This window comes from Pangasianodon hypophthalmus, chromosome 25 (genome assembly GCF_027358585.1).
Source record: "Pangasianodon hypophthalmus isolate fPanHyp1 chromosome 25, fPanHyp1.pri, whole genome shotgun sequence".
Taxonomy (NCBI): Eukaryota; Metazoa; Chordata; class Actinopteri; order Siluriformes; family Pangasiidae; genus Pangasianodon; species Pangasianodon hypophthalmus.
The window spans coordinates 11269753-11284966 of NC_069734.1; the positions used below are offsets into that span (position 1 = coordinate 11269753).

General features: G+C 40.3%; 1 protein-coding gene across 1 annotated transcript in view; it reads left to right on the forward strand.

The window, feature by feature from the left end:
* Positions 1-15094, forward strand: part of mtmr10 (myotubularin related protein 10) — a 31449-nt gene extending 16355 nt beyond the window's left edge. The window contains exons 5-16 of the mRNA XM_026946729.3: positions 457-599; positions 5589-5682; positions 5821-5968; positions 6783-6870; positions 7184-7272; positions 7643-7773; positions 9663-9732; positions 10241-10311; positions 10452-10624; positions 11127-11297; positions 11479-11667; positions 12419-15094. Of these exons, the coding sequence (XP_026802530.1) occupies positions 457-599; positions 5589-5682; positions 5821-5968; positions 6783-6870; positions 7184-7272; positions 7643-7773; positions 9663-9732; positions 10241-10311; positions 10452-10624; positions 11127-11297; positions 11479-11667; positions 12419-13030 (1979 nt within the window). The 3' untranslated portion in view covers positions 13031-15094. The remainder of the gene's footprint in view (positions 1-456; positions 600-5588; positions 5683-5820; positions 5969-6782; positions 6871-7183; positions 7273-7642; positions 7774-9662; positions 9733-10240; positions 10312-10451; positions 10625-11126; positions 11298-11478; positions 11668-12418) is intronic.
* The last annotated feature ends 120 nt before the right edge of the window (positions 15095-15214 follow it).

Genomic DNA, 15214 nt, shown 5'->3' on the forward strand with positions numbered 1-15214 from the left:
ACAAACATTTATTGGGTTATTCTGATTGATTATTGCAGTCAATTACGAGTGCCATTTCACTGTAAAATAACCTGTCTAAGAGCAGTTTGAACATATACTGTCTTTTAGGAACTCTGCTGCTTGGCTGTTAAAGGGATGTGGTCTAGAATGTGATAAATTCATGAGAATACAAAAAAGAGGAACTGAGTAACTTGGTTTCTGTCCTCAGCCCACAGAACATTATTTTTGTGTGTAGCCATTTTGGCCCAATGAGAGAACTTCCTTTTTTCCTGCTTGTTACTACTTTTTTACTGAGCTGCATGACGGTATTGAATGCTCACAGATGTAATAGGTGTAACGGGTCCATTTTATTGCTGTTGTTTCAGCACCATTGTGTGCGTTTGTATATATGTTGTGTGAGTATGTGTGTTTTCTCACAACATTAGTGCTAATGTGTTTTTCTGTTGTTCTCCACAGTGAATGATGCAAAGGGTAAGCAGAAGGTTCTGGGCTCCAATAAGAAACTAAAGTTTAATCCCACTGAGTTAATCCTGTACTGCAAGGATTTCCGGATCGTCCGCTTCCGCTTCGATGAGGCTGGACCCGAGAGTGCCAAGAAGGTACGCGCACACACACACACTCGCACGCATAAAATTTAAAGTCATGCTGATGGAATGCCAGCATGCTTCTGAAAATTTATGCATTTGTAAACATGGTGCATTTTAAACCAAACAAATACACCCCATATACCTTGTGATTTGTGCGGTGGATTAGTGTGAAAGAGGATTTAGAGCTCAGCTGATGGCTTGCACTAATCATACAGATAAACGGTGAGCTATAGTTTTTGAGTTATCGTTGTAAATATTTGGTTTCTCTCATGGTTGCCCAGCTAATGACACGGAGCAACTTTGTAGATTTCCCCTGAAATAGTGCATTGAGCTGTCCAGTGACACAGCAAAAAAGACAACTCGGGTCCTTTCCTCGGCTCTTGAGAGGCTGTGGAATGGAGTGGATTACAGTTTGTGTGCTCCTCCAGTCACTCTTTCCTTCATCCTGCCTCTCCATCTGGCTAGCAGTGTGTGGCTGAAATAAGCACTGTCTGTGTATGAAGACGAGCCAGTGCTTTTCTCCAGCCTACACGCCTGTCTGGGGCCCAAATGTTCATTTTCCTTACTTGAAAAAATGTCCAATTTATTAAACTTGTTTAGGATATCTGTCTTCCAGTCCTGAAAGAAGCCTTGCTTGTTTCTCAGTTAAAGGTCTCTTGATATATGGGTTCAGCTGTCTTCTTTTTTTTTTCTTTTTTCAGTTTTGTCTGACTAATCAGCTTCTTTCTTTTCCCTTCTCTTGAAACGGACTTGAGCAGAAAAATGCGTTAAATATATCCTCTAAAACCCTCCAAAATCTTTCTTTTTCATATAAGTAAAGTATTTAAAGAAATGTATTTCCATTATGTTATATTTCAGACCAATATGAGGGGAGGAATGCTTCATGTTGAAAGATCTATTCACACAGGGAGACCCATGCTCTCTGACTCACACTACCCCACCAAGGCCGTCTGGTTGCTTCATAACAGCTGCTGTTGCCTGGAGAATTTTGTGTAAAATTAACATAAACATTCCTCACAGTAACCCTGACTCACCAGTTGACAGAAGCAAATAACAATCTCCATTTCATCATTCCTTTAGCATAACAGCTTCTGATTGGCCATTCCTTCAGCCTGACTCAGAGCAGGGATGAAAGAGTTCCACAGTATGTTAGGAATGGTTCTTAGTCATTGTGAGGAAGGATGAAATGCTATTTTTTTCCCCCTGAGTTAGAGAGTGGTTACGTGTTCTCAAAGCGGAAAAAAACGCTTGTTTCCTTTCAGCAATGGGAAAAGGCAGTACTGACTCACATACCATTTGTGTGAAGTAGTTTTTCACCTGGACTTAACCAACAAACGCTGGGAGCAAGTAAGATTGCCACAGCTTGTGAAGACGAGTGGAAGAGGGAGGGTGGGAGATGTAGAAGCAGGAAAGCAAAAGCGAGGTGGCGGAGTTTGACGCAAGTCGAGCGTGCCAGCTTCTGAGAAATATGTGAAGGAAGGCGAGATGGGGGCGCAAAAAGCAGGAAAACAAGAGGAACAAAAAGGCCATTGAGGACGGGGCTCACTTTTTGATCGCTCAGCAAACACAGACGCATTTGTGTTGCAGTTCCGTTCCAGAGCCTCTCGGAAGCCTCCGGGACAGAATGCTGATCTGTGGGGCTTTACGTGTAGGGCAAGCAGAATGTAGCTCACCGGCACACACACACACACATACATAGCCAGAAAGCATAGTGTTCACACAGCACGTGTGAGTGATCACAGTGTTAGGGTCATTTTTCAAACACTACAGTGAATTTTCTACTCAGTTTGCTCCTAGTGATAACTCTAGGCAGTTCCTTCAACTGTACTTTTCTCTTAATACTCAATAGGTAGTAAGTTGCCCTTTGCCCATTTTTGATACCTAGGTAATAAAAATGCTGTCATTCCAAATAGATACGTGGTATTTTATATCATTTTTTTCAGCAGTGATGATGGATGGATGGATGGATGTGCATTGACGATGCACATGAGCCTTTTGCTGTATGACCAGATTTATGACTGGTGTAGGGAGTAAATAACAAAACATATGATTGGTCAAAAAGGTCTTGTTTGAAAGCTGTGGGCCTGCTAATTTCTGCCTTAAAAATAAGACAGCATATGAATAGAAATACAATTTATAATCCCAACAAAATAACAAAAAGTATATATTTTTACTGCAAACTGTGAAACTGCGAGTGGATTTCCAATTGGGATTTTTTTTCCACATTAAACCACAGACCCTTATAACAAGATGCAATTTCAACAAAGTGTCTACATCAAATAATCCATAAATTATTAAGCAACAAGTATGATGCCTTTCATAGTGCTGGCGCCATCACAGAATTTTAAAGGCTGCTATGAGATCTCTGAGTGTCGAGCGATACCCAATACCTATCTGATACAGCCTACTCAGTGCAAGCTTTCTAAGTAATGCAAGTCCTCACAGGCATTTTTCTAAGAACTTGGAGTTGTATTCACTGTACACCAACTTGAGAGATAACTGGAATGCTTCACGGGCGTATGTTTGGTGATGACGTTTGCTAGAACTTTGCTCGCTAAAAACCTCAGTGAAGTTGCACCCCATTATTTATAGGCTATGATGTTGCTAGGCCTACCCTAAAATACCATTATTTCCTGTTAGTGCTAGGCATGAACAGGTCCCTATGCACATCTGATTAAATAATGCAAAGTTCTAGTTTTCTAGTGCCAAAGGTTTCAACCTTTTACCAATCTGTCGAGTTTTGGTGAGCTTGTACCCACTGTAGCCTTGAATTCCTATTCTTGAGTGACAAAAGTAGGTCCTGATGTGGTCTTCTGCTGTTGTAGCCCTCAAGGGTGTTGAGATGCTTTTTTGCTCAGCACAGTTGTGAAGAGTGGTTATTTGAGTTGCCAGTCTGGCCATCCTTCTCTGACCTCTCTCAACAAGGTCATTTCTGACTGCAGATCTCCTGCTCTCTGAATCGTTTTTGTTTTTTTTTGACCATCCTATACAACACTCTAGAGAGTGTGTAAATCACAGGAGCCCAGCAGTTTCTAAAATACTCAAATCACCACATCTGGCACCACCAACCATGCCCGCTCAAAGTCACTAAGATCACATTTTTTTCCCCAATTCCGATGTTTGATGTGAACATTACCTAAAGCTCTTGACCTGAGCATGATTTTATGGCTGATTAGATAATTGGTGAGTGTATATATGTATTATTCTTGAATGACGTCATGTGTCTGATATTGATACTCCGTATCTTATGAGTACGTCCCTTCTGGAAATCCTTCTCAGTTTGCGGTGATCTAAGCTGCCGCTGTATCTGTAGAACCAGTGAAATATCTAGCTCAGGTCCTGACTTTCAGGTGTTTTGATGTTTCATTCCATTGATATGAATACCTCTATGTGCAGTCGCACCTGTCAGAGCCCTGTTCATGTTTTTAGTCTGTCTGTTAACAGGGTTTTTTCTTGGATTTAGTGTGCATGTGTGTTTTCTTTGTGTCAGAGTGGAATGGCTATGTGGGATATAATCACGCATCCCGTGTCTGGCAAAGGGGGTTGAGTGTAATTACTGCATACAGCTAAAGAAGGGAGGTCCATGTTTTTCTTTGTGACAGATGGAAAGAAGCCAAAATGTAATAGCTTATTATGCTGAGGAAATTACAGAGCTGCACAGCTCCCCACACACACACACACACACACACACACACACACACACACGTGTGCACGTGCAGCCACACAAGTGACTGCACCTCGTCTCCGTCCTGCATGAATAACATACATTGTGCAGTTTTTTTTGGTGTCATAACCAAAATAACAGACACCATTCTCTGTGCACGCTATTCTCCACCCTGGTGTTTTTCTATACAGAGTCTGAAAGCCCTCTGTCTGCACTGTTTCAGCCTTCAGACAGACAGCAAGATGAGCCAAATAGTCAGAAAAGAATACCTGATTATTACTGGACATTTCATTTTCACCTGTCTAAAACTTCTGTTAATCAATACTTGTTTATCAGTTTAAAAATAGAGCTTTACATTGACTATTTTTTTGTTTAAGTAACACCTTTAAGTAACACCTCAGAGAGCACGAATGATTTAAAAGCTCAGCTGTGTTGAACATCTCAGCTGTGAAAATAAATTCCTTGCATTAAATGTCCAGGGTTTGTAGTGAAGTCAGGTCTGCTGGTCAGCCAGAACTCAACTTGGACTGTTGAATGTTTCCATGGTTGGCTCAAAGCCTGTAGCAGCAAAATCCATTACGAATGAATAAACAGAAGAACTGAGGGACAGGTGTGCCTTATGAAAGAGAGAGATTTGAATAAGTCCTACATCGTAGACCTGTTTGAATTTTTTTTCTTTCTTGGTGGTCAGCTGGTGTGGCTAATTTTGCGGTGAATATGTGATATGAATGAAATGGTGTAAGAAATAAAGGTGTTCATGGACATTGCTAATGCTGCCATGATAGGCTGCAATAATGGTGGGCTTAGCTAAAGTTAGCTAATAGCCTAACACAAGATATCGGGTTTTATTGACTATGGTGCATTAAATTACAATCTCTCCATTCATGTTTCATATCTCTGCTCGGTTGCATACTGTGGACACTTGCTTGTTTATACATCCATCCTCCATCCAATATCTAAATATTTTTATATTTAGCATTTAAAAAATTTACTCAATGTGCCTGTGGATTTTTTAAAATTTTAATTCAGAGATAAATGTGTATGAATAATCTAGACTTATAATCTAAAATGTGGAATCTGTTGATTTAAAGTTATACAAGTTATGCATTAAATCTGTTTTATACATAATTTAGACAAATCATTGATTGGTAATTGTAAATACAAAGTTTATTTGAGCCACTGTTGTGCAGTCCTATGTCAGTAAAGTTGTAAGAATAATGCAGTGATGATTTAATTACAGTTAAGAAGATTGATGAAACTAATTGTTTTTTTATGTAATGCTCATTGTTGAGATTACGAAGCCCTGTATGAGATCATGTGGCTCTCCTGTGCTGTAGGTTTGCCTTGCTATTGCACACTACTCCCACCCAGCCGACAGTCAACTGCTGTTTGGGTTCGAGTACGTTGGTACATGCTTCTACGGCTCCTCAGGTAATTCAAACACACGCACACAGACATACACACGCAGCAGTCTCACTCCATTTCCCACAAATGAGCTGGCAAACAAGATCAGTAGAGCACTTCATGTAGGCCCAGAGTGAGTCATTTTTTACTTTTTTTCGTGTGTAGGTGAGAAGGTGAATGGAGTGGACTTGGGGAAGCGTGTACAGATGGCCATGTTTGACTCCTCTTCTGACTGGGACAGAGAGATCAAACGCACTGGTGCCTCAGAATGGAGAGTGTGCGCCATTAATGAGGAGTATTTGGTGTCCCCCAGGTGCGTGCGCCTGTGCCTGTGTGTGCCTGTGCATGTGCCTGTGCATGTGCCTGTGCATGTGCATGTGCCTGTGCATGTGCCTGTCTGTGCCTCAGTGTCTATGTGCCTTTGTGTGATTATGTCTCTGTCTGTGTGTGCATCTGTGTATCTTCTTGTGTCTTTGTCTGTGTGTCTATCTGTGTGTGTGTTTCTGCATCTGTCTGTGGGTTTTTGTGTGTATGTGTACACATATAGCATGCACTGAATATTACTTTCTGAACAGTGTGGATTATTAGAAAAATTAGGATTAGGAAAAATTAGGGTAAGCTTAGCTCATTATGTACATAAATCTTCTTTTAATGAAAACAACATTATCTTATGCAACAGGCTTATTACAAGCTTATATAACAGCTCCATCTGTGATGCATGATAATGTTTCACTGCTGCTACTGACAAACTTTCAAATGAACATCATAACCTAAGAATGTTTTTCCATTACGTGTGAACTAGCCCTAAAAAGTGCTACAATTCACCCTAAGTAAGTTAAGTAGAATTGTAAAATTGTAATTAGCATTTCCCAAAGATGACACAGTTAGAACCAGTTAAGATTTGGAGCAAGTACTTTACATAGTGCGTATGTGTTTTTTTTTTTTTTCTTTTTCTTCTTCTTCTTCTTCTTTTTTAAAAATAGGACAAAGAGAAACAGTCTTAGTGACAGACACTTTACCAGGGCCTCACAGTCCCTCTCTTCATCCTGTTGCTGCCTGCTAACAGTGAAAGTAATCTTGTCTGTCTTGTTTACGGTCTTAAAAGGGTGCTGTGTTTTATTCCCCAGTCTCCCGGAGTTCTTTGTGGTTCCATCTTCCTTGGCAGATCAGGACCTGAAGCAGTACGCCTGTTACTTTAAAGCTCAGCGTCTCCCGGTGAGTGCACAGCTTCGCTGTCCCTGCCTTCATTGCTGTCCTTAGTTACAAAGTGCTCTCCAATTAATGTCAAGTGTGAGAGAAAGTGCAACTTAATGAGCCAAAAAAGCCAAGCTAGAGAGTATGTCATCAATTTGTAGTTTAAATGATACACATAATTCAGGAAGATTCAGGACATTACTGTTTTATTAAGGGTTTCAATTTCAGCTGCTTCTATACAAGGAGCAATGTTTGGCTTGTACCATAAAACTAATTTTGTGTGTGTGTGTGTGTGTGTGTGTGTGTGTGTGTGTGTGTGTGTGTGTGTGTGTAGTTATGGTGCTGGAATCACCCCAATGGGAGTGCCCTGGTTCGTATGTCCAGCATCACTGAGCCCCAGCAGCAGAGGAAGCTAGATCAAAGGTATGGAGAAAGGCCATAGGTGAGGTGAGAAGGGAACATGTTGGGGAGAGAGGAGAGTTGTCATCTGTTCTCTTACAATTCGCATAAACATAATAAATAAAGCAGATTTCAGATAATAGGCCGTGGGAATGCAGGAAGTCTGAATTCATTTTCCTCAAGTGTTGCATAGCAAGTGTCTGTTTCCAATTTATTTTGAATCTTGCAAAGAGCATGTCTGCTCAAACACTTAATCTTTTGGCACAACAAACAAAACCAGTTGGCAAGTAGTCTGAGTTGAAACACAATGCTTCAGACATCTCCAACAACATGTTTATGATTTCATACTTATATATATATTTCTGATGACAAATCTACTTCTAAATTTTGACAGGATTTGCAGCGCAATAATCAAAAGCCACCCGATGCGCAGCAACGTCCTAAAGACAGATTTGGACAAGAGCCTGCCAAGCATCCAGGAGATCCAGACTGCATTAGTGAAGCTGCGGCAGATCTGTGTGATTGGTGAGCAGAGTAACTCCTTGCTTTCGCTCTCAGCCTGTCTGTTTGCCCTGACTGTTTGCCTTCCAGAACAGCAATTTGAATATAAAGGGGATTTAAATGTCTAGCTTATTCAGCTGGCCCAGTGTTTTCATATTTCTGGTGCTCAAGCACTGATGCACTACACATTTTAGTGTTTTTCCTGTTCCTGACACACCTAATCCAACTCATCACCTGACTATGACTATGATGATTATAACTATGTGATCATTAATTATAATAATCTGATAATCTATTTATGCCTTATTGTGGAACTGTCCATTAAAAAAAGCACTCATATTTCATGGATTACATACTTATGCACTTGTACTATGTACTTCCTGTTTATGGCAGTACCTTAGCTCAGTAGTTCCTAACCCTGGAGTACCTTTTACACTGGATATACTTGTTTTTGTGAACAAACTACTTAGCTAATTAACAAGCCCTTTCTAAGTTGGGTGTGTTAGAGCAAGGAAAACACCAATATGCGCAGACATGTCCCTTTCAAATGGAAAAAGGTGTTACACTGGATTTACTGGATTTCTTGGTCAGAATTGGAAAAGCTGCAGTAGACCGTTGTCTTCTACAAGGCAGCTCTATAGCTGTGTCACTGTTATGTCCATACCAGTTGTTTATTAGGGCAACAGAAGCATTACTACACAGCCAAGCTTTGTCTGCCTTAGCATGTTTTATCAATGAAGTCAGCCTTCCCTTAGTATAAAGACTGGTAATTTTAGATAAAAGCACGTCATGGACCTGGTTTCTCACTCACGTATGTGCAGAATTAGCAGGTGGGTGACACCCAGCAAACAGGAACCAACACTAACCAAAACTAACCAACACTACACGCTGTATGTTTGCACTCACAAATGGAGTGTGTGAAGTTAAAGGCCTGAAATACACCCGATGCAAACACAGACTACACTGGATTATGCTGCTGTTGCAATATGACTACAGCTGTTTTTCTTACTGATTCTGGCTACATTTGTTCATTCAGAGTAGTCTAATAAAAATACGTATCTAGCTTCTTAAATATAATATGTTATGGCCTAAATCATTTTTAAGAGTATATTTCTCATTTTGTCATCTGAGTGACATCAGTAATTTACTGCAATTATCAACACCTATGGTGTTTCTACCATACATACTGTACAGCTATCAGATTTTATTTAAAATTGCACAGTTTTTAATTCAGTATTACTGTTAAAAGCAAAACAACTCATCTAGAAGTATTCAGGTTAGCCACATCAACATTTATCACAGACTTTGTTTAGAATCATTTTCTTTCTACTTCTAATCAAAGAGAAATGATTACTTCTGTCAGTGAAGCTGTTTCATAGACCAACACCTGTCAGAATCACTCAACCCTGTTCTGCAGTTAGGTTCTATTGGATTTATATGCTCTTTCAGATTGTATAATAAAATTAGACTGGCCTTATATCAGTAAAATTAACGGCCGTTGAGGGAATACTGATATACAGAGGGTTGACACATTAAAGGAAAAAACAACACACAGTGTCCCTATTAAGGTGTTACTGCCAGAACACAAGCCATCAGAAAAGCTTCAGGGTACTTTGGCATCAATTTATCAAGTCTTTGGAACTGTACTGGAGGAAAGAACACCATTTTTCCTAAAAGATATTCCCTCCATTAGTGCTTTAATGGTGGTGACACAGAGCACTGTCTAAAGCATCTGTCCAAAATCTCCCATTCTTATACCTATTCAACTTGTGTTTATCAGAGAAATGGAGTATAAGTGTGTGTGTCTGTGTGTGTCTGTGTGTGTCTGTGTGTGTCTGTGTGTGTCTGTGTGTGTCTGTGTGTGTCTGTGTGTGTCTGTGCGTGTCTGTGCGTGTCTGTGTGTGTTTTTGTAGAGCCGTTCGTGGAGTCTGAGGAGAAGTGGCTGTCGTCCATGGAAAGTTCACGGTGGATGGAATACGTCAGGTATGAATAAACACCATACATTTGCCAAGTGACTAGCTGGCTCCCTCACAGCCTCGTGCTGGCAGCACCACTCTGACACCTTCCTTTATTTAGAGGAGTCACTGTGGGAGTTTAAATGCCAAACTGAACTGAGTAGATGATGTATAAGTTGCTCGTTCTTGTCGTTGCATTTATTACATGAAGGGCTGCCTGATAATGGCTAAAATGATCACAGTTAGTTTGCTCAGTATTGAAATAACAATGGTCACAATTAGGAACATTATTTTAATATAATTTCATATTTCCATAAATTTATGTTTTATTTCTGCATCTTTTAAATGCTGAATAGAAAAACAATTAGATTGAATAGTGTTGAATAGATGGATGGATAGACATGCATGCCACTACAAAATGCAGAAAGTCATTTCTTCATAGCTCCTGATTTAATGCACAAGCAGTAATGGCCAGTATATTAACATTTATTTACAGACAACTGTTCGATTAATAAAAACTATGTGATGTTTTTTAGAGCATTTTTGAGGCATGCAGTGGAGGTCATCTACATGCTGGACGGGAAACAATCCTCTGTCATTCTGCAAGGTTAGAGATGCTCAGAGTTGCTGCTGGATGTTTAAATCTGTGATGTTATAATAATAGTAGAAATAGTGCTCTGTCTGTCTCTGCTATTCTTACCTCTGTCCATCTTTTGTAATTTTTGAACTATGGGCTTCTCCCTGCAGAAGAAGAAGACCGGGATTTGAGCTGCGTCATTGCATCTCTGGTGCAGCTGATGTGTGACCCTCATTGCCGGAGTCTGGCAGGTTTTCAGGGCCTGGTGCAGAAGGAGTGGGTGATGGCTGGCCATCGCTTCCTCGACCGCTGCAATCATTTGAAGAAGAACGACAAGGAGGAGGTAAGAGTCTGGAGACAGCTACCAAACTGACCCTGAACTGCAGGAGTCCTGAGACAGCTAGCATGTTGTACCTGAAGGGCAGGAGTGATGAGATGGCTAGCATGCAGTTTGGCTTTGATTTCAGTGTTAACAGCAACAGGGAAATTGTTTTCCTAGAACACACTAGTATAAGAATGGAAAATGAAAATACCTGTTGTTAGAATAATTTAGTCCAAACCTGTGATTAATTTGTGCATAGAAACCATTTTGGTTTTCACAAGAAAACAGAAATGTCAAGAACAGACCAATGCTAGATTAATATCTTTTAACCTGCTGAATCTTGTTGGATGTCTCGTCTTGTGTATGTTGATACTAAGACCTACTACAAGTTCAACTAAAAATGTTGCTTATTGACATGGACATAGATTATTCTTAAAACCAATCTAACACCAAATCCTTAAAAACTGAATGTTAAAACTGAAAGCCTGTATGTTCAGTACAGCCTCTGTCCTCTCTTGTGCAGTCTCCCCTGTTTTTGCTGTTCCTGAACTGTGTATGGCAGTTAATGGAGCAGTACCCAGCAGCCTTCGAGTTCACAGACATGTACCTCACGGTGCTGAGCGACAGCATGTGGGTCCCTGTGTTCAGCACTTTCCTTTTCAACTGCCCACGACAAAGGGCTGAACACAGCAGGGTAAGATGATTTGGCAACATGCTGTCAGCTTTTTGAGACACTTAGTGGACTGCATTCTTCTGTTCTCTTCATTTTATTTATTAAGATCAACCGTTTTTGAGAAGTTTTTTAACTTCTGTTATTGTTCTTAACTGTGCCAGTTTCTCTCGCTTTATCTGCATTTCTCTCCTTGTTATATCAGGACTTTGCCCTGAGTAAGAGTATATCCCTGGGAAAGGACAAAGTTCTTCAGTTCCCCCCTGTGTGGGACTGGTCACAGCAATTCAGCCAGAAAGATCAGGCCCTCTTTAACAATCCTCTGTACGTGGGCAAGAGCGCCCCCTGTGTGCACAACGGCACAGTGCGGACATTCACACACAGACGTAGCAAGGTGAGGATTGTTTGATAATGACTTACATTTTTCTCATTTTCATATGAAAATTCATATGGCTTCTCAAAGTAGTGTAATATTATACTCCGAAACATTTTCAGGTTTAAAAATTTGTAGATTCTAAAATATTTCTTTTACTGTTGCTTGCTATCAAAGAAAATAATACGAACGTAATATTTTATTGAACATCCAACTAGATACAGTTCTCTTTAAATTCTTAAAAGAATTTTTAAAAAATTCACAGTATGATATTTGTACAGTCCAAACCATGGTTTTTGGTTACAACTGCTTGCATAATCAAATGGGATGAATATTTCTAATAGATTTTTTTAAGGAAAATAAGAGAATAAACAACAAAACAAGATAAATTTAGCACTCAGTTTTGTGCAAATAGTTTGTTAATTTTCACCTGATATTCTTTAAAAAGTGGGCTACTGTGTTTTAAAAACCTTGTAGCATATTCTGGAGGGCAGACAACTGGAAATATCATTATTGTTGTTTCACACACTAGCCTCGTCACCATTTCTGATTTACCATAGATTTCCCTACTGTGGTATAGCAGTTCCCTTAGTTTCAAATTACACCCATACCAACACAACTGTGGTGCTCCCTTTTCATTGATGGTGACTGTAGAGGGGAGTTGACCAAATTTGCTAAGCAACATTTGGGTACCAGTGAGTAATTCAGACAAAATATGAATACAGCAGGTGACCATATGATAATGGCAAATGGTATGCATCTCTTTTGGCAGAAAAACTACAGTTCCACGCTGCGAGGTCTGCCTTCAGATCTGAAGAATGGCGGTCTGGCTGTCCTTGATACCCTGCCACGGCGTAATTCTCTGATGCCGCGACTGCGTACGGACGTTGCACAGGCAAATGAGAGGCAGGAGAGCCCTGCCGAACGCTTCCTGCAGGACTGGCTTTCTCGGCCAGCCGACCTGCATGGTCTGCTGCTTCCGCAGCTCCTGCCTTCCCATCTGCCCCTATGGAAGCTCTACTTCCTGCGCTGGGTCCCTGAGGCCCGCATTCCCAATGGTGGCCCCATCACCACCTTCCACAAGCTCTCTGTGCTGGTGGACGAGATCGAAATTCTACAGAACCAGCTGAGGCAGTACACAGGAGGGGCGACTCCTGCACTCAGTCCCAGCAGCACCCAGGATGAACCCAGCAAAATGTACTTTAGGGCAGGATTGTCTCCAAGCGAGTCCCCTGCTCCACCTGAGTACCTCAGCTCCTCGTTCCCCTTCTCCCCCATGGGCAATCTGTGTCGCCGCGGCGTCCTGGGTACTCCTCTCAGCAAATTCCTCAACGGAGCCAGAATTTGGCTGTCCACAGAGACGCTGGCCAATGAGAACCTCTGAAAACCTGAAGCCTGCTTAGAGACCTCCGAACAGCAACTGGATTGGTGTTGTGTCATCATGCATGACTGGAAGCCTCTAGAATGTTCTCCCTTATTCACACTGGTCCATTTGGCTTCCCAGTTCTTTTTGAGAGCCAAATGCCAAAATCAGAATGTTGGTGGTTAGTTGCGATGGAGTATATTTGGCAGTGGACAAAGAAAAGTCATGGCTTACATTCAGTGAGGCTGTGATGTTAAGATAGAGATTCTTTTATTTCTGTGCTGGTTTGATTTACTGAAGCACTTAGTCTGAGATTTAGTCTGATGTCCAGTAGGCATGAGCCGATATCACAATTCATATCACCATAACTGCCCAAACGTTTATGGTTTAAAATATTATTGCAATTTATGTAATTACTAAGAAATTATGCCTCAGTGGGAGATGTTCCTTTGTTCTGTCTACTCTTGAACTCTCATCTAATGAATATTGCAGTATGGTGTATAAATCGGTACATGCCTATTGTCCAGAATTTATTTGCCAGTCTTTGAGTGTGGTGGGTTTTTTTTCTTTTACAAAGCGTCAATTTGAATCCACACATTCTTCTACATAGTTTTACTCTTTCTAAACTGCCAGTACTGATTAATTTCATGTGGTTTTTTTTTTTTTTTTTTGGGAGTTACAGCATTAGGATTAATGATGAAAATAGGACTGTAAATTAAGCCTGTGGTAGAAAAATCTTTTAACACTTTTTATTTTAGTATGTATAGTTATATAGATTTTGTAAGAGGCCTTCTGGAAAGGTCTAACTGTAGGTAGCTTTTATTAAAATTGTGAATTGTATGGGTAATGTCAGGGATTGCCCACAATAACCCCCAAAATGCAGGTGACAACTGTGCACTCACAGTGATATCTAACACACAGGCTGGTCCTCATCTGTTAGATCCCTCGCCCAACAGAAGCACAGAATAGCTGCTCTGAATAACTGACTACTGCTCCAACCAATCAGCTGGTTGAACTGGTACAGCAGTCGAGTGCACCGTATCCCAATAGGCACATAGTGAATTAGCTTTAGATCAGAAAATCCAGTTTGTAAAAGTAGGTTTTATTGGGGAAAAACAGCACTTGTTACCTCTTTGTTTTCTTGTTTTAAAAACCTCTTCTTTTTAACTGGACAGTCATTCTCTTTTGTTTGATCTATAGCCTTCTATAAAGACGTGAATTTATCTTAAATGTAGATCAGGGTTTGGGACGGGGGTGGACGATATGTTGATACCAATATCACAATACATTGTCGTGAAACACTTTTCTTGAAAGTATCTAATTGTGTTACTACTCACAGTAGCAAGTAGTGTATTGGATATTAATATTATTTTTTCCCCTACTTTTTCTTCCTAAAAACTTTGCTGTTGAATAGCAAATATTTGAGGTTTTTTTTTTAATTTAGTTGACCTACTAATTTGTTGACAGCATTAGTGAAACAATCGTGCATTGTAAGAATGCCTTCAAATATTGTGACGTTTTTTGACATATTGCCCACCCTTATTTTGTGAACTTTATTTTTTACCTTTTATTGTCTTAAATATGGTACTTTTTCACCCATTAATCCTTAATAATAATTTTGTGATTAGTTTATCACTAATGCAGTGCACTCGAAGCTGTTGACCACAAAAATTACTTGATCTTAACACATTTAGGGTTTTTCACTAAACAGCGCTGATATTTATTCAGATATGCAAAGAAGCTGAACCAGGGTTATTTATTCTAATCCTGTGTGCCTTTTTGAAATTGTGGCCTTGCTATTCAGTGGATGTTTTTTTTCTTTCTCTCAGGCTGTAACATGCCGGCACTGCCTCCTACATCAGTGGCTAAACTCAACATAATTCCAAAGCTATGTGTGGTCATGTGTAGAGTTGTGTTATGTGTAAGCTATGAGGTGGTCAGCTGGGCTCCTGTACATCTAAAGGGCTCTGATGAACTCCTGTGGCTACTATTCTCATTGCTGCGGGGCCTGACTCTGAGCCGCTATGCAAGACATGATGCTTCTGATTTGTTTCCTTGTGAATTAAAAATGGGTTGACACTTCAACTTGCTAGTTTACTTTTTTTCTCCGATTGATCATCTAATATCGGACATGGTACAGGCTCTCTTGCACCCTCATACATTTTTTAAAAACACTTCGAAAGCATTATACAAGTTGTTGGTTTA